Source organism: Gorilla gorilla, chromosome 9 (genome assembly GCF_029281585.2).
Source record: "Gorilla gorilla gorilla isolate KB3781 chromosome 9, NHGRI_mGorGor1-v2.1_pri, whole genome shotgun sequence".
NCBI lineage: Eukaryota > Metazoa > Chordata > Mammalia > Primates > Hominidae > Gorilla > Gorilla gorilla.
The window spans coordinates 27,219,890-27,243,355 of NC_073233.2; the positions used below are offsets into that span (position 1 = coordinate 27,219,890).

The following is a 23,466-nucleotide window of genomic DNA, read 5'->3' on the forward strand; positions in this document are numbered from 1 at the left end:
TCAATGTGTGCATATTTTAAAAAATCATTTAGGAAGTTAAGAGATCCCAGGATGGAATTCAGAATGTAACAGAATATCTAACTGTATTACAAATGTGTGAAATAACCTCAACAAAGGGGATTGGGGAAATAGGAGCTGACTTCCGGAACTTTGGAAATTAATGGCGTGTGTAGGACTAAAGGCGGAAGGAACTGTATATAGACACTTCACTTGAGTTGATAAAGTTGTTTACCTGAGGGTATTGGTTAATGATATTAAAACCACTATACGTGTATACAGAAAGTGAATAATTAATTAAGTAAATTCATGGTAGATCATGGGAGATTACAGATAAGCATGGGACAGAGACTAGAATTATCTATGTGATAACAGATTAGAGTTTTAGACATCAGTATGAATTCATGTTTAGCTTACTTTAGATACAAATGGATACATATAGAAATATTTATAGATATGTGTATATATACTGATTGTTATACACACACATATATTTCTTTGTTCTGTTGGCTGAGAGAGCTCAGAAGCAACAATACCTTGTAGCCATGAGCACACATAGTGGCCAAATCTTGATTTCGCATACCATTCTCCAGTAGAAGGAACAAGCCTTCCTTGGAGAGATGGTTGATTTTAGGATTGGGTCAGGAAATATATAAGATGAGCCTTGAGCATCTTGTAGTACTAGAAAGTAAGGAAATGCTCAAAACAAAATAAAACAAAACAAGAAACATGATGGGAGTAAGTCAAAGAAACTAGCTGAAAAACGTCCAACAGCTAAAGCTGGAACAATTTGAGCAACAAAATAAACAGTGTTGGATTGTAACCCAAAGTAAAAAATGATAACCCATGAGTCTACACTGATATAATAAGTGTTCGAATAAATAAATAAATGAGAATAGATAAATCTCCCATGCAGTAAAATTCTAAGTAATTTATGTAAAATGAATATTTTCATTTCAATATTCCATCCTCAAGGAGGTGGAATATAACTCCCCACTCCTTAAGTGTGAGCTCCACAGGTGTCTTCCTTCCAAAGAGGACAGTATAAAACTGGGAGGGGGAAGAGTATTTTTATAATGGAGAAAACTGACCAACAGTTAGCCAGGGAGATGAACCCTGACAGTAACATCAATAGTGATGTCATGTAGTAGAATGCATTCTTAGATATGATACTGTGAGAATTGCACATTACTTCTATGGTATTCCTCCCCAAAAGTGACAACCCTAGTATAATTATGAGAAAAATTAGACAAATCCCAATTGTCAGATATTTTACCAAATACCTGGCCAGTACTCCTCAAAACCGTCAAGGTCATAAAAAAACAAGGCAAGTCTGAACTGGCACAGCTATAAGGAGCCTGAGGAGGCATGACAAACAAATGTATTGTAGCATCCTAGATAAGAGTGTGGAACCTAAAAAGGTTATTAGGTAAAAACTAAGAAAATCTAAATAAAATATAGACTTGGTTAATAATCTATTAATATTGGTTCATTAATAGGGCAGACTGGGTGTGGGCTATGTGGAAACTCTATTTTTGTAATTTTCTGCAATATAAAACTATTGTAAAAGAGTTTATCATAAAAAACTTTGTACAAATACATGGGACGCCAACACTAGTTGCCTATGAGGGTTGTTGGATACTGAGAAGACTGGGTACAGGATGGGAGGGAAATTTTTCACTGAGTACCTTTATAGATATATCAGTTTATTTCTCAACAATAGAAATAAAAAAATTTAGAAAACTGAAGATTATATTTCTTGTTTGGGAACAATAATATTTCTTCTTTAAGCATTTTAGATAAAATTTAGAAACAAGTATAGAAAGTGCTACGTATGTTTTGGTCGTTAGTACAATTACCATTACCACTACAACTACAACCACCACGATATATTTTAGTGCCTATTTCCTAAATCTTGCTATTCATAAACATCTTAATTTTGAGTTCCTGGAGATCCAAAGTTATACCTTAGTCTTAAGATGCAGTTGTGCAATTCCAAGCTTAGTGCCTTTGGCTTGGTTGCTTAATAAATGTTTTTATTTGACTTTATTTGCAGGCCTTGACAATCAAAACCAAATGATTCCTCTCCCCTTGTCCTGCTAAATTAGCTTATTTTTTTTTAAGTGTATTCTGCCACTAATTTTATTTTTCTATCTTAACTTGCCTGAAGTTTCATGTATTTTTCCTGGTTCTCTAGGGAAGTTAGAAGCCAGCCTTTACTTTGTTAAATACAGCATGGCTAATACCATGTGGATTTTTAAAGAGTGTAATAGAACAGTTTTGAATGGGCATAAAGAGCCTGAATTTAACATTTCATTTAACAGTGAGTGTTTTATTTTCAATAACAAAGGCAGTTTGTAATTGCTGTCACGATTAATCTCTTGCTATATGTTTGCTAAGAGGATTGAGTACAGAACTAATATGTAACCTTACAACTACAAGTAAAAATCACCGGGTCTAGTCTAAACAAGAGAAAGGGAGAGACAGAAAAGCACTTCTTTCTAAGAAAAGGCAGAATGCGTATGCTTTCAGCAGCATCACACCTTTGTAAGGCAGTTAATTTTCACGTATATAGAAAGATGAAGGGAAATCATAATCAGTATTGGATACTAGGCAGTTTGTAAGGCAATTTACAAACGTATGTCATTTTATTCTCAAAAGAAATCTGTGAAGTAGATGTTTATTTTCAACTAGATGAAGAAAAGAAGGCTTAGGGAAATGCTGTGTCCTGCCCACATTCACACATGGATTGAATGGCAGAGGGGAGGGATTGATCACAAGATATCTGGGTTCTGAAGCCTCTTTACATCTGGCATATTTTTTTCTGGTATATATTCTGTTTCCATATTGCTCTGAATAAAGGAAACAGAAGTTGAGAGTACCAGAAGTTTGTCTGGGAAAATCAGGACTTTAGTTGAGTCAAATAGCAATGTAGCCTTAAAGGGCACATGGACCTGGAACCCAAAGATATCTGATTTGTGAAAGAACCACCAACGGGGCCACTTCCATTTGTGTAAACAAGAAGCTTGAGGCCAAAATGTTTGGGTTTGATACAAGAAAAATAATAGATTAATGAGAAAGGTATCAAAGTAGTCCTAAGGTATTTATTTCTTTAAGTAGCTTCTGAAAACCATGTATTTTAAAACACATAATGGTTTATTTATATTAAATTACATTTTTGGTAGAATTCCATTTTTATAAGTTAAAAGAAAATGTATAGTTATATATCTGTGGTGCTATTTATAAGTAGAAAATCAACATTTTAAGATTTGGTTATCTGGCCAATGACCCAGGCATTTAGTAGAAACATACTTAAGTTATAGTTTTAATTTTTAAAGATATAATAAAAATCTGTATACCTGAAGTTAGAGTGTTCCAGTTTCTATTGATGTATAAAAAAACTACCCCAAAACTTTTGCTCACAGTTTCTGTGGATCAGGAATTTGGACAGAGCCCAGAAAAGATGGCTTATCTCTATTCTACCACTTTTGTGGCTTCAGTGAGAAGAGTGGACAGCTGGGCAGGCCAGCTGGAGGTGTGTTCACTCATAAAGCTGGTGTTTATAATGGCTGTTGGCTGGGATCCCAGTTGGGTTGTCAACTAGAGCACCTACATGCCACCTCCCCAGTACGGTCTGGACTTCCACACAACAAGGTGGCCTCAGGGTAGTTGGACTTCTTACAAGGTGACTTAGGGATGAAAGCACAAGTGTTCTGGTAAACAAGACAGAAACTGCGTTTTTACATTTATGGAATTCACCAAGCATTACTTTTGCCCTTAAAGTACTTACAAGTCCATCCAGGTTCAAGGGGAGGAGACACATTCCCACCTTTCAAGGTAAGGAATGTGAAATTCACATTGTAGAAGAGTATGCCAGATGGGAGATGTTGTGACTCAAAATACAGTTTTCCCACCAGAATATTAAGCCATGTAATTCAGGTTATCTGTGATATACAGGACAGGAGATGACTGTGTTCATGCCTGCTGCCATTTCTTTTTACTTATAGACTAGCAATAACTTGTGCCCATTGTTACTTTTCAGCATTTTTTCTTTTTGCCTTTCTTCGGTTTCATGTTTCTGTACCTCTCTTTACTGACTCAAGGTAGACAAGTAATCTCTAAATTTCATTGGTTAGTATCAGTAAAAGTTTATTTTTGTTTACTTCCCAGTTCAATGTTAATCTGCGTGAGGAAAGGTATCTCTGCTCCATGAAGTCATTTATAGACCCAGACTTTTTCCACCATATGGTGCCACCACCCAATAAGGCTTCAGAATTCTCCACTGGACGTCTGCTACTGGTGTGGATAAGGCACATCCTCTCTTAACTGTTTTGGCCTGGACATAATACACAGCACCTCTGCTCATGTTTTTTTTTTTTTTTTTGGTGACAGCTACTCATGTGGTCCCTCCTAGATTCAAGGGAACTGGGGAATATATTTTAGTATGTGCCCAGTGCCCAGGGAGAAGGCGGGGTATAGATATTGGCTACATCTGCTACACTTACCTCTCCTTCCTCTCTCCTCCAGGCTGATAAGGAGTCAGGAGCCTGAATGCTGACATAGTATCAGGAAAAGAATGAAACTAATTGACCAATCAGATGCAAATTAGCATAAGAATTCTAGGAATTTAGACCTGAGCTGGACTTTAAAAATTATTTAGTTCAATAGTTTAAAACTATTTTTGGAGGTGGATCTCTTTTATCCAGAGGAAATCTTACAGGAAACTCCAATTTATGTAATAGATGGCAATGAAGTTGCTCTGGTTAAAAAAGGTTATAGGCCTCATCTTTTCCCTCTGCCATACACTCTAAGAGCCTTTTGAGGAATCCTAGGGCTTTGCGGATCAGATATAATTAGTTTATTTAAGACACATTAAAAAACTGAGACACAGAGGGGCAGGGACATCATATGCCAAAAATTACATGGTTTGTCTGGCAGGTTTAAGACTGCAACTCAAGCTTCAGTAGTCCCACTACTATTTACTTAAAAATGGTGGTACTGCCTCTTTTTCAGGACACACAGCCATTGAGACCCCTGGTCTAAGGTGGGGCACGGTATACCTGCCTTGTGTTGTTGGCTTAATCTCTTTATTAGCCAAACAGTGGACTTAAGACCAGGAAAGAGACAGGAGCTTCAGCATGGGCTGGGTGCGGTGGCTCATGCCTCTAATCCCAGCAGTTTGGGAGGCCGAGGTGGGCGGATCACTTGAGGTCAGGAGTTCGAGACCAGCCTGGCCAAAATGGTGAAACCCTGTCTCTACTAAAAATACAAAAATTAACCAGGCATGGTGGCGGGGTGCCTGTAATCCCAGCTACTCAGGAGGCTGAGCCAGAAGAATGGCTTGAACATGGGAGGTGGAGGGTGCAGTGAGCCAAGATGGTGCCACTACAGCCTGGGCAACAGAGTGAGACTCCGTTTAAAAAAAAAAAAAAAAAAAAGAGCTTCAGCATGAACAACTGTAGCATTTCTTTCTAGAGTGATGAGATTAGCATAAAGAATGAGGGCTGGCACCTGGGTCTGCAATAGTCTGACTTGGCAGCATACCTTGACTTGAGGGCATCATGAGAACCATGAATGGAGGCTGCCTGAGTTCACTTGAACTGTTTTGTCCTCTGACTCTGATGTGATCATGCCACTGTACCTAGTGAGCCTGGAACTAGACTGCTTTTGTTTAAATCCTGAATCTGTTCTTATCTACCCATACAAAGTTGGGCAAGTTATTTAATCTTTCTGTACTTTGGTTTCATCTTTTATAAAATAGGGATGATAATAGTTGGTAATTTTTAAGGTTGTTACGAGGATTACATGAGTAAATATTTGCAGACTAGTGCCTGGCCCATAGTCACTACTATAGAAATATTTGTTAAAACAAGTAAAATATCTTACAGGTTTGTGGTAGGAATTATTTGGATATGAAATATACAGACCTAAAGGCAGTTCTCCTAGTAATGATTAGTACTCACTAAGTATTAGCTATTATTACATAAATAATGTTAGCTATATTGTGTCTGTTATCATAGTTATTATTATTGCCCATAAAAATAGAGTTACCCTTTATTGAGGTCTTACAAAATTGTAGGCACTATGCCGGGAAACTTATTTTTTTCATCATCTTTAGGATTTTCCAGGATTTGTGGAAATGATCTACCCAGGTACTCTCTCTCTATATGTGGTGGCTTATTCCTTTTATAGAAAGTAGCTGGACACCTGCCTAGGTTTCTCTCTATCTGGAGAGTCCTGCTAGGGGTACACACTGGGAAAGGGTATCTTCTTGTTTCCCAAATCCATTTTGCTTTGACCTCCCCACCCAGACTCCTAGGAAGCAATGGTTTGTTCAGGGCCACAGAAAAATCATTGTTGGAATGTAAGCAGGTACTGCACTAACTCTGGAGCTCTTTGGGTGTGATATATTTCTCTAAATAGCTAGTATATATCCTTGTAGAATAACTGGAAAAGAGACCTTTTCTAAGAAATGTTTTACCTTTACTTGTGATTTAGTGCTGGATGCTATCTAAAATTAACTTTTACTGTTTTCACTCTTGTACACAGAAGCCACATAATTCATCCAGCAATAATCACTTTAACATTTTGAATATATCCAGCCCTTCTGTTCTATATATAAAAATATAATATATTTTATATATTATATAAATATAAAATTTTATATAAATATATGAACATAAAATATTATAAATATATAAATATAAAATTATATATTTTAATATTATGTATGTAATCTCAAAATAGGATACTTTGGTATCAATTTTGGGGAAAATGATAAAAATTTTAAGAAAAATACCTTGATTGATCTTTATCTACCTATATTTTTAGAATTATTGTTCCTGAATTTATTTCCAGATCTACTAAGGAATTCAGATAGTCTTATGAAAATCGACTTCAGTTCATGGTAATACTGATTGTACCTGATACCCAAGGGTGGACCTTTGAGGAATTATGCATGTTGATTCTGGGTAGGGTCTACCTTGCACTTAAGCAAAGGCCTGGGCTTAAAAAATTCAGCTAAGTAAATACAGGTTGGAAAAGATTTGCCTTCATAACATTTTGTGTGAAAGGTCTTGGGGTGTTAGTTGATGGGAAAGTCAGTGTAGGCATAGTTGTGCACAGCTCAGAGCAAAGCAGGTGATAGTGTCACTGTACTTTGCATTAGACCACATCTGTACAAGTGCCTTTATTCCTGGATGCTGTATTTAAGTGGAAAATTGATTCATTTGACCATGCCTAGCGCATGGTGACCAACATGGGGAAGGCTGCAAAGAGGAAGAAGGCAGAATCCTTGTCCAGGAGGGGCTCATAGTTTAGATGGAGATGGGAGTATAAAGGAAGGAGCCAGGGATGCTTGGCTTGAAACAGAAGAGGGAATATCACTGCTGTTTTCAAATATTTGCAGGATGAGCAGACTTTTCTGGGAGCGAAGGCAGTTTGTTGGAACAACACACTTGGCTGAGGTCCAAGGCTAAGGGCTTGCAAAATCTTTTGCTTACAAAATCTGGCTTATAATTTTATCACTTATACAGCTGCCCTCCCCAGAGACTCTTGAAAAGACCCCAATACACCTGAGTCCTGAAGAATGAGGACTGGTGAGGGGTAGATTGCTCACTAGATCAGCCTACTGTCACTTCCAGTGTCCTCCTTCTACCTGGCAGCGCCACATGGCTCCTATTCACTTGCTCATAGCGTCAGACTTCTGCTCCCTTCATCAAGACCAGCTGGCCAGGAAGTAAGGCAACACCTGGCATACTACTATAGTGCTTCTTAAACACAGATGTAAACATAGAACATGAATCATCTGGGAGTTTTGTTGAAATACAGATTCTGCTGCAGTAGACCTTGGGGTTATCCCAATAATCTGAATTTCCACAGGTGATGCTGCTATTGGTGTTCTATAGACCACCCTGAGTCACAAGGTTCTACTAGAAAACATGAGTCTTCCCTCCAGGCTACAGCCAAATCCCATCAGGCCAAATGACTTTCTGCTCAGAGTTGCCTCACATCTTTATTTGTAGAGCATTACTGCCTGGAAATACTGCCTTATTTTCCTCCTAGCCCTCATGAAAGAATTTTATCCAGATGTCGCTTAGCCATCCAGTGTTTTTATTATTGCTAAGGCCGCTTCCACAGTTATCTGACATGTTTTTTCAAGAATATATCATGTTGATTTTCATCCAAGTTGCATGAGATGCAGCACTTTTTGAATATGTGCAGGATGTGGCCAGAAACTTTAGTCTAAGATAAAAGCATCATTTGCCTGACATTAGGACAGACTTCTTTTCTCATAGCTATATATTTGTGATTACCCCAACGTAATCACTGACTCCAGTGCTTTATAAAGTGATCTTTAAGAGATCTGTTTATAATACATTGAACACTTGCTCAATGAGGCCACAACCACAAGAATAATGATGAAATCTGGTTAAATGTATTTGCCTCCCTGTTTAATGATTCCAGCAGGTGACTTCTGTGAGTATTTCTCATTGTCATCGATTGAAGCCCTTTCAAGGTCATGTCCCTTCCCCCAGTAATTGCTTATTGGTCAAAGTAACGTAATTGAGAGATTTCTCATGATGTGTGAATCCTGGTAGGATCTCAAATATAAGCTCGTGGTGCATTTCTATACAGATGCTAAATGGTCTTGGGCAAGATACTTAATATCTTTGATCATCTATAAAATAGGGATAATGAAATCTACCTTAAAGAAATTAAAAAGATGATGTCTATGAAAGCACTTGCCATATTCCTGGCACATGACAATCACTCATTAAATGACTTTTCTTGCCTCCTCATTTTAGTTTTTCATTATGTGTTCATTAAAGACATGTTGAATGAATTAATGAGTGGCCAATAGTCTTTAACATCTTCTTGACCTCTAAGTTCTCTGATTGTTTGATTCTTCAGTGTTCTAACAACTTAGAAGAAACTGGAGAATTCCCTTAAAATAAATGTCTTCTTTGTTAAAGCATTTCCTTTTGTGCAGTCTTATAAAGTATGTATTACATAAATTATTACTAATAAGTATGAACCTGGGCCTAGAAGCTGGCTGCTATGGTATAAATAACCTCTTTTAGTTTATGACCTTGGGCATGATTCTTTGTACTGGTGCAAATGAGGTGGGTCAGAGGCTGGTCTTGACTCTCTGCTTGCCCTTCACTGTTTACTTTGGAAAGATCTGTGAAAGATGAGCAAGAAATATGTATTTGTTCTTTGGCATGACTTTTGGGATTCAGGCACAATAGATGCTGAGTTTCCTGATATATTCATTTCAGTCCTCATAGAAGATGCATTTTGTGTTTTAGATTAAATACCGTTTGGCTTGTGGGGTTAGCCAGCTCAGTGGATTAGAATAGAAGCAGCAGGCCCTTCCAAATCTAGGGGTTAAGCCTAGTTAACTGTCTAGGCTAATCGCTCTGGAGTTGCCCATATGAATGAGTTGTTGGAGTTAGTGCCTGGTGAGGCTATCCTCACCACTTTGTCATCATGCCTCTGGGATGGGCAACAAACTGGCAGAAAGTGCATACACTGTCAAATTTAGATCTAAGTTTAAATCTGGTTTGGGTATGTTTAATCCTTAATCTCAGTTTTTAAGTTTTTTAAAAAAGATAATACCAGTCTCAGGTTTTTTGAGTGATAAATTAGTATATGTGAAATACCTAGTGCAAGCCCTGGCAGTGAGATCAGGCCCAACGTTGATGACAGTGACACATTTCAGAAGAGAGGCATAGGAAACAAAATAGTTTTGGCACCTGTGAAAGTACTAGCCCTGTTGTGTGCCTGAGGAGTGTCCCAAAGTTGCTTGTAGCATTTTATGACTCAAGTGCAGACCACAGTGGTAAGGCTAAGAATTTCTTATGGGTTTGAAAAACAGGATCATAATCCTGGAAAAGAAAAAACTTAATTGCATATTTCATTCTCTGATAATTTGAAATACTAATTCCTATGTGACTAGCTTCAACCTTTTCTCCCCTACTTATTATCTAGGAATTGTTATTCAATTATACCTTTTTGTTTACAGAGAAGAAAAAAGACTAATCTTTTCATTCTGACAATGTATTTCAATCCCTGATATCCAACATGACTTCCATTTCCCTTTAATTCTTGAAAAGGTAAAGATAATAGTTCTAAAAATAACCATCAATAGATCCATTCCACATGAATGGCCTGTTTTAGACATTCATGGAATGAGGGTTCTGATTTGTACTTTGAAGTATTTAAGAAACACTGCACTGAGTTTTGCTAATTAGCTGTGGCTTGTTACCTCATGGTGGACCAATTGATCTCTGTTTCAGAGGCTCAAGATGTTGCCATGAGGGTTCTCAGACAATAGATTCATTAGGTGTCCTACAGTGAATTGATTTGAGGTCTTGGCTCTTTGTGCCATGTTTAGCTAATTTTAGATTGTGAGAGACCTGGTAGTAAGGCGTTGAGGGATTGATGATGGCTGTGATATCCAGAACTAAAATAAAACAAATGTTTGTTCCTTTACATACAGCTATTTTGAACTGGAGAGCAGCGGCCTGAGGGATGAGATTCGGTATCACTACATACACAATGGGAAGCCAAGGACAGAGGCACTTCCTTACCGCATGGCAGATGGACGATGGCACAAGGTTGCACTGTCAGTTAGCGCCTCTCATCTCCTGCTCCATGTCGACTGTAACAGGTATTTCTTTGTCTTTGAGCGTTGCTGATTCTGCCCTTGAAATCAAGCAATGGAAAAGGGGAAAAAATATCAAATTCCTTCAAGACATGCCAGGAAACAAACACCAAGGGACCCTAATTGTAATTTAACCTACCAAATGGGACCTTAGGCATGCTGAAATGACCAACTGTAATATGATAAGAAAACAGTTCATTAAGATGAAACTGTATCCCATGATTAGGAGCAAATGTACAAAAGGTTGATTGCAGATTGGGGAATAGTAAGTGCACCTCAGTGTGCTCCAGGCACTGGCTGGAATTCCATGGAGCTGTGATCACAGTTAACGGTGACGTATTGTTGTTGAGTTCGTTCCACTTGGAAGGGAATAAGCTTGTCTACCTTGGAATGAATCTGAGAAGCCTGTGCCACTGAAGCAGCTAATTCTATTTCACTTCATCAAGCTCACCTTTGCTTAAATATCTTTTCCAAATGGAGGCTTCTTAAAGAGGCTGTTCTCTGAGCCTTTTGGAATTGATGCCATGTATTTTCTCCAGAGGAATGAGCCTTCCAGCTTGTCAGGGGATGGTGGGACTAGGGGGTTTCACAGGAGGTTTTGGGTTGGGGTGGGATGGAAATGTTGTCTCCCTTGTCTGTCACTGGAGGCAGGTTTAATGAAAATTGAAGAATGAGGGAGACCATTGGTTTCTATTGGATCATTTATGGCTGGACAGCTGGATAATGGTGTTCAAGGGGAAAGTTTTTAAAGTTTTTATCTCTCCATAACCCACTGAAGATCCTTATGGATAGTGACCCGAGTCCAATTACAGAGTTTTTTTTTTTGCATTCTGAGCAGTGCCCATACATTGTTGATTCTCATTAATGATGCCATCAAAGTTAAAATGACTTTTCAGCCACACAAGGCTTGCTCCCTTGAACCCAGAATAAAGAACAGGCATATTGGGGATAGCCTCCCTTCCAAAAACCATCAAGAGGAGAGATATTCCAAGGTCAGTCAGCTTCAGACCGCATTTCTCATGAGGAGATGCTTGAATGTGCCTGCCACTCTGGCTCTGCAGTCTCTTTTAGAAGAGTTGGAAGGGCAGGGAACTGTTGTCAGGCTCAAGGGAAGGTTTGCCATCTTGAGGTGAGTCTTGGTCCATTTTGATATGACCTATTTAAGGTGCTTTTTAGACTTCTGAAGAATTGTGGTTTCCACCAGATATAATAAGTATGTCTGGACAGAGTTTCCATAGAAACCACTAGCTCCTTTGTACCCTGCAGACTGGGGCTGGGCAGCCTGGATAAAGCCAATGCTTAGCTGCTATATCCATTTTCACTTTCAAGAGCTCATTGCCCCCTTCAATTCTCTAGAATTAAAGTGGCCTGTCAGGCAACACTCCTATGACCCACTGTGACCTACCACCCACATGCTGTCCAAATGGGGTTGCAGAGGAAGATCCCTGCTTGTCCTTCTAAGCCACAGGACAGAAAGAGGCCACAAAACCCTAGTTTCGTAATTTCCAACTTAAGAGTCCTGGAGATACTGCTGTTTTCTTGCTATGCAGTTTTTTGTTTCTTCCTTCTAAGAGTTTTACTCTGTTTCCTGACATTCTTCTCTCTGGAGCAGTTCTTAGGTGGTGGTTGGCCTTTAGTGCTCAGTCCACATTTGTGGTGGTTGTTGTTATTTACTCTGCATATCAATGGCAGCTCTTTGACCCTGCCTTCAAACTTTCATACTCTGTATGTCCTTCATGGCAACCATGACCTCTCTACCAGGAGAGTGAGAAGAGGATAGGAGATCTGTAGTTCACAGTATTCTTTAGAGTCATTGCCATTTATAAAGAACTGACTGAGGGTATTCCAAATATTCCTTCTGTTTTCTTAATATTTTTCATACTTTTGGCTTGTGGCATAACATGTCCCTTATGTAAGATCTTGGAGGGAAAACTTATGAAGTTGCTGCTAGTTAATGATTCGTAGACTCTAAACACAAATACATTTTTCAGGTAGGTCAGGAGAAAAAATGGACCCAAAAGACTGGGTCATAAGAAAAGTAAATTTTGATTTTCATGTAGGAAAAGTCTAGAAACATGGTTCCAAAATCTGACTATACCTAAGAATTACCTGGGGAACATATTAAAAAAATGGATAACCAGGCTTTGCCTCCTACCTACTGGATTAGATTCCCCGAGGGTGGAACCTGAGAAGCAATATTTTTAACAAGCCCTCCATATAGGTTCCATGCGGGCAGCCTACCCTTGGTGAATGGACTGGCATTTCAAAACCACTGGTTTAGAAAGAGGGGAAGGAATTTGGCGGAGAGGCTGGGCTACAACAAATAAATGAAGTCGTGGAAGACCAGTTACCTGAAGGAGGGTAAGAAGGAGAAAATGATTAAGGAGAGGGTAGTGTCTAATGCACGAAACAAACTTTACCTTCTTCACAAGTTTCTTCCCAGCCAAAACTTGCCAACTTTACAGTAGCAGAAGCTCTGTCCCATATATCAAGATGCTGGTTCTATCACTTTTAGTCTCAGCCACCCTCACAGAGAGTGAATTTCAGCTATCCATTACTACTTTGTGATTCTCATTTTTTGATCCCTGTTACTCTTAGAGTTTTTCTCAACCTCTCACCCAGTAGTGTTCTGCTGATTAGAGTATGAAAGGAGATGATGTTAGGTAACATTTGAATGTTGATTGTGCTAGGCACAGTGCTGTGTACTTTACATAGATTAACTTATTCCATACTCATTCTATTAGTTTTTCCTCTTTTTAAGATGAGGAAACTGAGGTTATATATTTGTCTGTAATCCTGCTACTAATAAATGGCAGCACCAGGATTTGAACCCAAGTTTGACCTATGAGTGTCTGCATCTAGCTACTACTAAGCTATTTAGCCCAATAGTGGGGACCATTGACACTTTATTTGGTACATGAGGGAAGGCCAAGATTCAATGTGAGCAGTTTGTTCCTTTCTAGTATTTCCCTGCCACATGTCTTATATTGCTAATCCTGGGAGCTGCTTGGAAAGATGTGAAATCTAATTGATGGAACCCCTTGCTTTGGTGCTGGAGAAGGGATATACATTTATTGAGCCTCTACTATAGGCCAGGTAATGTTCTAGTAATAGTATTCCTTAGGGTAACCATATGGGGACAGTTTTACTAGACCCATTTTGCATAGTTGGAAATAGAAAAGCTCAAGATAAATAACTAGGTGTCAATCACATAATATAATAAGCATATAACCCAAACTTTGAGTCTGAAACTATCTCCAAAACCTTAGTCTAACCCACCCTCCAGGTCACCTCCATAGTGTGCTAATGACATGTACTGCCAAAGACAAGGTCACAACCACACCAGGGAGTCTTCCCAAGGGAGAGATACTACAGAAGGTTCAGGGACCATGAAAACTCTAAAATCGAGAAGAAATTTCCCAGATAATTCCATTGCTCTGAGGAATATTAATGTGGCAGGATTTCGCACATTATTTTTTTAGGTCAGAATTGAGGAACAGCTTTTTCAGACCTAACTGTACAAATTGTCACAAGAAAAGCAACTGCTATTTTAGTTGGTAGTTCAACACTTTCTGCTTGCTACTGAGACACTTTTCTCCTTGTTTCAGCCGTTTAGCTGGGCTTAGTTAGAAGTTCCTGATGTGTGGATAGCAGATTACCTCAAGCTAGAAACATAGAAGGAACCATTCAGTTGGGTGGGGAGACTGATTATCTCCATTGCCTTGGGTTTTTGTCCGGCTACCTTTTATATTAAGAGTTGGCAACAAAACCTGGAATGGAACCTGAACAAACCTTCCTTAGATTCACCCTCTCCCTTCTCAGCTCACTTTACAGCCTGTCTCTATTACTCAAAGGACAGAATCCACCAACATCTGGGATTCAGTGCATGAGCAACCTTTCCCTTTCACAACAAAATGAATTTTATTTCCTTCTCTTTATTTGTAACTTTTAATTTTCATTCAGCCCATCAAATTTATTTATTGGGTACACTATCTCTGCCAGGCTGTGTAGGATACAAGGAAATAAGAGTCCTTGCCACCAGGAAGTTCTTGGCTTATTCATTTAGTCATTTTAACTTCGTTCTGAAACCACCAGAGCCCCTCACAGTGATTGGGCCTAGTCCCTGGGTATCAGAGGAAGCCTGGATGCAGACAGGAGCCCTGTAAGCAGGCTGATTTGATAACTCGCAATGGCAGCTGAACAGTGGAAAGAACTGGAAACAGTGAACTCCCAGCATCTTGGTCCTGAAGTGACAGTGGAGCTGAGCTCCTCAGCAGCTAAGAGATGGATGGCTTTTAATTCACCCAGCCTTTGGCCAGCACTTTTTGTAATATGCCGGCATCCCTACGCTGTGTTAACCTCCTTATGCCTCATTGCTGGAAAAATTCAGCTCTTAAGTGCAGTCTATCACATTTCAACTTAGCTCTTAGTTTTTCAGACTTGTTCAAATGTGTATGGCACATACACACACATCTGCAGCCCGATTGTCACCTTGACAGGGAGTTAACAAGTGATTAGTCTAGACTAGACTAAACATATTTATCTTTTACTTTTAACACATGCTATTTATTATCCATAGAGCACATCCAATTTTTGCATACAACTGATCTTGAAAAGCGTGCAGAATCCAAAACTAAACTTGCTACAAATCAATGAATGAGTCAGTAATTTAAGGTTTCTGTCTAAAATTTCAGAGTAATTTCAGGATGTGAGCATCTGTTTATATGTGTAGACTTTTCATAATGAAATCTGTTGATATGGCATCTTCCTTCCAGAGAGCTCTGCAGCTACTTACCAACATATTGTTTAACCTTGTATTTTTTGAGGTGGTTAAATCACAAGTATAATGCATGACATTGGTTTTATACAAGCATTTCTGCTGTAGTATGCAGAGGGAAATTAAGAGATGACTATCAAATGTCTCAGCTTTCAAGAGAGCCAGACTGAGACTCTCAATCTCCTGGTTCTCCAACTGATATGTTCTTTACTTCATAAACAGAAATACAAGAGCACAACTCATTATCAAAATTAATTAAAATAAAATTGGAAGCTAGCATATGCCTCATGTCAAACTAACAAAGCAGCTTCAGGTTGTCTAGGAAGAGATGGGAAGCAAGCTAGGAAGATAGGACATACTCATGTGTAAATTTAAGTAACAGTACAAGGCAAGAGATGTGGTAAGGCAGTCAGTATATGATGTATTGCTAGATTCCTGGTAGAGGCAATCAGGTCTGGGAGATCACAGTAGGGGAAGCTCCTGGGGGACTTGGAGTAACCTCTCAATTTCTTACCAGCCAAGGTGAAAATGCATGACAATCTCTACAGCTTTATAGTTTCACCATTATGTGATCTGAATCTGATTCTATGCCAGTCACATGAGTCAGGCTTAGAACAAGGTTTATCTCACAGGCATAACAGTGCCAATTCTAGTGTGGTGAGAGAAAAGCATGTATGGGTAAGTAGTATCGAGTTGGTAGTGAGGGAAGGTCTGTAGGGAGAGACAGAGAAGGAAGTGTGGGAGAGGGGAGGAAAAGGAAAGATTTGTCTTCCATGTTTCATATTTGAAGTATTTGCGCTCCATGGTTTAATCTGGATGGAAACATATTTTGGACCCTAGTCTTGGTTTTCCCATTTATAAAATGTGATTTTTATGTAACGATGCAGGAGTGTGAAAGCAAGAAATCTATGTCTAATTTTCTCATTCATTCATTTATTCACTCATTCATATGCCAGAAACTGCGCTTGCATCTGTAAAATGGCAGTAATATGAATTATTCTACCATAGGGTTGTGGTAGGAATTTAGCTAGAGGGTATATGCCAAATCCTCTGAAAATGTTAAGCTTCTGTATGAACATATAACATCATTAAGCACAACAGATGTGTACCATCATATAGAGAAGGTTTTAATATATTGTACTGAAAATGGGTAACATTTAGTCAAATTTTTACCTCTGTAAAAATAGTGGCTTATATCCCGTGGATTCAGGACATAATGTGTAATGTAGATTCACTGAACAATGTGAGATTTCTGAGGTTATTCTACTTTCCAGATCCTAAGCAAGGTTCGCCAGTAGTTTGTCTTTGAGTTCTCTGGTCTGTAGTGCAGCACAGTATTGCATGCTTTTTACACCAATAGAATCACTTTAAAAATTTGTAACTGAGGCAGAGTGGGGAAGGAAACACCTCCTCCTGTGTAAGATTTTTTGTTGATCCTGGCAGGGCTTTGAGAAAGTGACATGCCCTCTTTCCCTTTTTATTCCTGTGAGGAGTGGTTCAGAAATTTACTCCCCACCACTCATGAGGCAAAATTATCATGGCTTTTATGAAAGGATGTAAAGTTTTGACTTTATAAATGAGGGAACTCATTTGCTGTAATTTTCTGGATGTCCTAAAGCCCACATGGATGAGCAAAATGTGTACTATTTGCCTCTCTACTTTGAAAGTCTGGCTTTTTAGCACAAAAATTCTCTTGACTGAAAACTTGAACTGAAAGAAATTGGTATTACCCTGGGCAAGTCCAAGTCCTTTACTGTCTCTGGGCTTTAGCTTCCTAAGTATAAAATGTGGGGCTAGGACTAGATGACTTTTAAGTCTTCTTCCACCTCTAGCCTTCTGGGTGTACCTCCTGATTCTATCTCATCACAAGTCTTATTTCAGGGCTTGCATTCCCCTCCCCCTTTAGCACCATGGAGAGCAACTTGGCTTGTCCTTTCCAAAGTGCCACTTCTGTAGTGGACCTACAGGGGTTTGCAGTCATCTGAATTTATATGTGAGTTGGCAGTGCAACATGCTGCTGATGAGCAAAGACCAAAGCCCACTTCTCCTGGATGCTCACTCTCTCTTTTTCTTTTTTAAATCACTTGCTGGAGTAGATACTGAATATGTACTTTTGGATGCTAATGGATGCTGGCCTTTTCTTCTCTCCACCTTGTGCTCTTTCTTCCTGAGTTCTCCGCCTCAGACATGTGACAGTGGACAGGCTGTGTGGGATGCAGGCTTTTCTGGCCATGGAGGCCTTGGTAGCTCGGTGACCTACAAGACAGAGGGCAGTGCACAGTAGCAAGCAGGTGATGGATAGTTGTGCTGTGAAAGACATACATCCTCTGAATGCTGAAGTAAAAGAAGCCTTGGAGGCTGCTAAGTCACAGAGATTTAAATAACAGGAAATAGAGTTAATGTTAAATATATAGATGGCCAATATAATACTTTCAAAATGAGATTTTCAGGCAAAATAGAGAGTGTCTGCTTAATTGCTAAGGCAGCCTGACCATTACAGTGTTGGATATCTCATTCTGACTTAGCCCCCACATTTCTACTCATGCTATGTACCCTGTGGCGTATTCATATCAATCTCACTAGGTGGATTCCAAGTTTTACCTTGTCCTATGTTCTATTAACATCCGTAGCAGACCTATTTCTAAGAACCTTCAACTTTTTCTTTTTTTTTTTTTTCTGGTGGGTTTAAATATGCCTTTCGTTAATGATTGCCTCAATGGCAAAGTGAGATAGGAGGTGAAAGGATTAATTGAAGTGGAAGATGAGAGAGTGATCTGCATTTTTCTCCATCCACTTGCACTCCTGGGCTTTCAAGTTTGCAAATAGAAAGAACTGGGAAAAAATACAATAGACTCTTTCCTTTAACTGATGGTTTGTTGGCTACCTGAGGTGAGGAGTGGATTAAAAAGAAAGCATTTTGTTGCATACATGAGGCCTGAGATGTGTTAGAATAGAGAGGAAAATAAGACTTCATTTCCAACTCACAGTGATTTCATCTACCTGCCTTCAGTCACATCTCATGTTGTCATTGTATTACATGGACATGGGTCTATATAGATGAATGGAGGGGGGAAATAGGCTGCAAGAGAAAAATATATTTTCTGATAGGAAAAATATTGATGCTTGCATCTTTATTGTTGTAATTTTACTGTATTTTTGATGGATATGCATGGTTATTTTTTAAAAAGAAAAGCAAGGAAAGAAAATAAACCAGAACAATACACCTGGTGAAACTCTGTTTGAAAAAACATATACACATTCATATATTAGTTTTGTCTGTTTCTTTTATGCTTCACTTGTTGGAAAACAGCATTGGGGATAAAAAATGCATGAGCCATGAGGACTTTTTAATTGAAAAAACAAAAACAAAAACAAAACAAAGAATTCCAAACAGTGCATTAGTTTTCCAGGTAGATCAGGGATGCTGATGTCGTTGAAAAGAACTGATTTTCTATACTACTGTAACAAGATTCATCTATCTCCTTGGAAACTTTAATTAAACTAATGTTATAAATAATAGCAGCCAGAGCTGTTGGACACAAGAAAACAGACTTATAGCTGCATCTGCTCAGCTATTCCTCTTTTAGGTGGTATATTGGGGTTAGGATGTGAGGATGAAGAGGCTTGCACGGAAAATGTTTCTGTGCACTCTTTTTCCTGCACAAACCCCAAATCTAGGTGACTTTTCTCTCCAGATTATCCTTTTTAGTTTGTTGTGAGTGTTTCTGCCAGCAAGGGTTGTAGAGTTGCAGAGCCAACCAGCTAACGTGCCTGGACCCACACCTGAGGGTTTTCATTGGCAATTAGAGTGGAAATAATTTCTCTTCTCTTTAAAGGGCTTGTGTAATGGTGTCTCTAACTCTCCCTCAGGAATGCCATGTCGCATCCCTACTCATTAGAGTCTATTAGTCTGAGGGTGTCACTTTTCTGACAGCAAATTTCACACATTTGAACTTACAGGCTTCAAGTTGTGGCCATCAGCTGGCTTCTTTGGGACACCTAGAATGCCTGTATTACCCAGAATGGAATTTTATTTTCATTGGAGGTAAACAGCCCTAGGCTGTGATTAGTCTTGGTATATCCTCAGCAAAGCAGTTGACTAACTAATCCTTCAGTGTACTTTTGCTAATATCTGCTTTCCAGGTCTGATGCTGTTTTTGGCTGAAGTACAAGCAAGAAAGAGGCTGGGGAAATGCTGATTCAAATTTCTTGTATTCTTTGACATTTTAGCCTCAGAGACATAACACCACGCTAAGGAAAATATAGAATTTTTGCTTAATCATTAGTGAATTGAGGTTAGTGTCTTATGTTTCTCTAGAGATGATTAATACATTCACTTGATCTTCTTTATAGCTCTGTGAGATGGATGTGATTGCATCTTATGGATGGGAGGTTTTGAGATGCTAAGCGTAAGGTACATGGATGTGCTTTGGTCAAGAATAGGCTGAGGCAGACATCTGGGCCAGAGTGACTCAGTGAGTTTGGAGTACAGGTGCATAACTCCACTTGTTATATAATCACAGCCATAACATGGGAAGGCTCATCGCTACTATTGTTTGTAAAAGGTATATCTGCCCTGCTGATGCTGTGCATACAGCATGCATCCAGAGGGAGAGAGGGAAGCTGTTGGCCCTATAAGGGAGAGCCAGCCTTGCAGGCCAGGGAATGCAGCTGTAAGCATGGGAGCTGCAGGAGCTGCAGAACCAGAGCAGGCAGCCGAGATAAAGGCACACAGTGTGAGAGAGCTGCTGATGAGAGAGTCGCTGAATAAAACCGTATTTCACCTGCCTGTAGCCCCCTGAGTGTTCTTTCAGCCATTTGCCATCCATCCACTCACTCCCCTAGAACCTCAGCATGGGCTGCAACCTAATATCTGGCATGACATTTGGCATAGCTGGCAGGAGAAGGTGAGTGGTTCTTCAGCCCCGAGGCTCCCAGCTTGGCTATGTGACCTCAGCATGGGCTGTGGTACCCAGTGGCAGTGGTGCTGCTTTGATGATCCCCAGTGGAAATGCGAGAGGCAGTGGGCCGGTCTCCTGTGAGTGTGGAGAAAGCACTGAAGCAGCTGGAAGCACACAGCACCAAGAAGGAACGCATCTTCACCGGCAGAGTTGGATGGGTGTTTCTGACTGCACTGTGGGAAGTACATGCTCAGTCCCTGCAGGATGCCACCCAGGTTTAGAAGTGACAGTGCTCCTTATGCCTGGGATTGAGATGATGCAGTTGAGAGAGTCTTTCTGGCAGCCAGCAGGCAATTCAGCAGACACAGGCCCTACAGGTAGTTAGCCAGGGGTGTCCATTTAAACGTGATGTGCATGTGACCACAGATAGTTTCAGTTAGGGCCTATAGCAGTGCATGGAGCACTGAATACACCAGTAGGCTTTGGGTCTCAACTATGGAAGGGAGCCGAGCTCCAATATTCCTTGATAAAGATGCAGTTAGTAACTGCATATGCTGCCCTTCAGGCTCGTAAGAACGTAACAGGACGGGCTACAGTTGTCATGTGCACAGCTTACCCAATAGCAGGATGGGTGCGTTCATGGGTAACAACCCCACAGGCTGGGACAGCACAGACATCCACTTTAGCAAAGTGGGACACCTACTTAGAGCAGTGAAGTCCTCTACAAGTCCCTTAGCAGCAGAGTTACAAGAGTTATTGAAGCCTATAGTCCTAATGCAAGATAAGGCCATGGAGCCTGAGGTACCCCTAGACCCTGAGCCATCACCATTTAAGGAAGGGCACCCCCCTATTTCTGATGAGGCATAGTATACAGATAGGTCTAGCCAGAGCACTGCTGCTACCTGGACTGCTGTTGCAGTCCAGCCTAGTACTGACACTATAAAGTTTGATACCAAGTGTTGGCAAAGTAGCTAATGAGCTGAACTCAGGGCAATATGGATGATGATCACCAAGGAAGTAATACCTATGGTAATCTGCACCGATAGCTGAGCAATTTATCAAGGTTTAACCTTTTGGTAAATCACCTAAGAGTTACAGAATTAGCTAGTTAGTCACCAACCCATGTAGGACCAGGCCATATGGCTGGATGTGTGAGAGGAAGGCTGACCTTCTCCAACCAGGTATGAGGACAATGATAATCTGTTGTTGCCTGCTCCAACACCCCTGAAGGCAGAGGGAACAGAAAACCTAATCTTATCCATAAACTCTCCAAGCCACTGTTTGCAGATGGTTGGCTATCATAGCCCCCTGGGGGTGGGGAGGGATTGCAGTATAACTTACATGGTACTCCTTGGGTATTTAATGTGTGGCCTCCACAATTAACCGTTTGTAGGGGAATGGCCAAGGAAGGGATCCTCCTCCAGGGGACATGTGTACTGTCTGTGTGGCCTATTAGAAGCTCCCCTGTGACTTTGGCACAGGTACAGGATCCAAAAGAACCATGGGGAACTGATAAGATGTACCATTGCCCAGGGCAGAAGGCCTTGGCGGCTGCATTGTTACCCAGAGATAAAACATTAGCCTGCATTTTGCCTGAGGAACGTGATTTACCCCTGTTAGTACCTGTGCCTGCTTCATCATTTCGGCTGTAGGTTGACATGCTCCAAAGCATTGTGGACTAGGCCCACACCTACACTGAGGTGACCAAAGTCTCAAACTGTTGGATCTGCACCACCCTTCCAACAGCAGCTGCAGATAGCTTGCCCTGGCATGTACCTCCAGCTTCCGTGAAGAACTGGACATAGCTAGAGACTTGGGGTTCCACGGACATTGGTTAGGCCAAAATCCACCTTGTTATAAATTCCAAGTATAGCTGATCAGTTGGTCTTTAGATGCTAGAAGGCTTATGTGTGTTGTTTTTAGATTCAAAGACTCCCTCTTTCCTGGAATTTGAAGTATTGATAGGTTCATGTCTTCAACACTACAGAGATACGGCCCATTGTCCTTGTAAGATTTGTATGCCTTGCGTGTGTCTCGATGCTGATGTGTAATGGCCAGGGACATAATCTTACATCATGACTGACTGCAAATGAGCCATTCAGCCATTTCTTCAAATGTGGAGTAGACGTTACACTAGTCTCCAGTGTTACGTATGTGGTTTTACACTGCTCCAATATAAATTTTGATATTCGCTACCTCAAGGTGACAAATTCTCTGTATTCTTTAAGGGGACTTTGCAATTGAAGGTCTCATTATAAACTACTGGTGGTGAAATCAAGGGCTGGGCAGTAGGAGACCCCCATTTAGGAGGGCATTTGTCGTTATTGCTTCTTTTATTGGCACCTAATTAGATATGTACTAGAGCCTGCAGGAACTAATAAGAGAGCACAGGAGGTAGGCGAACATATTGAATTCTGAGTAATTTTCATGGATGGCAATTTTTCATGGACATTAGGTTGATACATAATGACTTAACACTGCAAACCTGGTCATCCTATTCCCTACCCACTCCAACACACAATTACGCTTGTTTAATAGCCTCTGATAAGCTTTAGGATAAAGGTCACAATCCTTAATAAAGCTTACAAAAATTGTGTATAGTCTAGTCCACGTTTCCTTCTGCAGTTTCTCCTTGCATTGGTTTCTGCCTTTTTCTGATTTTGAGTTCTTTGGAGGTATCATATTCACTTAAGCCACAGAACCTCTCTTCACAATGCTGTTTCTAGGATGTCAAGTTCACTCTTACACATCCTTAATTTTCAGGCTAAAAGAAAGGGGCCTCTTGTGTTTTACACTTTTACCATAAAATAGTGTTTGCTTTTCAACACAGTAATTTTTGATCATTTGATTGATGTCTGCCTTTCCTATGGGCTGTAAGCACCCTATGAGCTCACCATCGTTTCACAAATGCCAATCATAGAGCTGCCACCTAATAGGTAATCAGCAAATATTTGCAAATACCTGAATGAATGAATAAATGGCAAAGCTTCTCTAGGGGTCTGGATTCCTAGCTTGTGGCCACTGATCCTCACATTCTCGATGGCTTCATTAGTGAATTGTTATTTCTTTGCCTCAGTCTCCTCATCTGTGTAGGCATCATTTCTACTCAGTCCACCTGTACA

General features: G+C 40.0%; 1 protein-coding gene across 2 annotated transcripts in view; it reads left to right on the top strand.

Moving 5' to 3' along the window:
- Nucleotides 1–23,466, top strand: part of NELL1 (neural EGFL like 1) — a 914,558-nt gene that overhangs the window by 171,124 nt on the left and 719,968 nt on the right. For both annotated transcript variants that reach the window (XM_019037681.4, XM_019037682.4), the window contains exon 4: nt 10,502–10,672. In XM_019037681.4, coding sequence (XP_018893226.3) covers nt 10,502–10,672 — 171 coding nt within the window. The remainder of the gene's footprint in view (nt 1–10,501; nt 10,673–23,466) is intronic.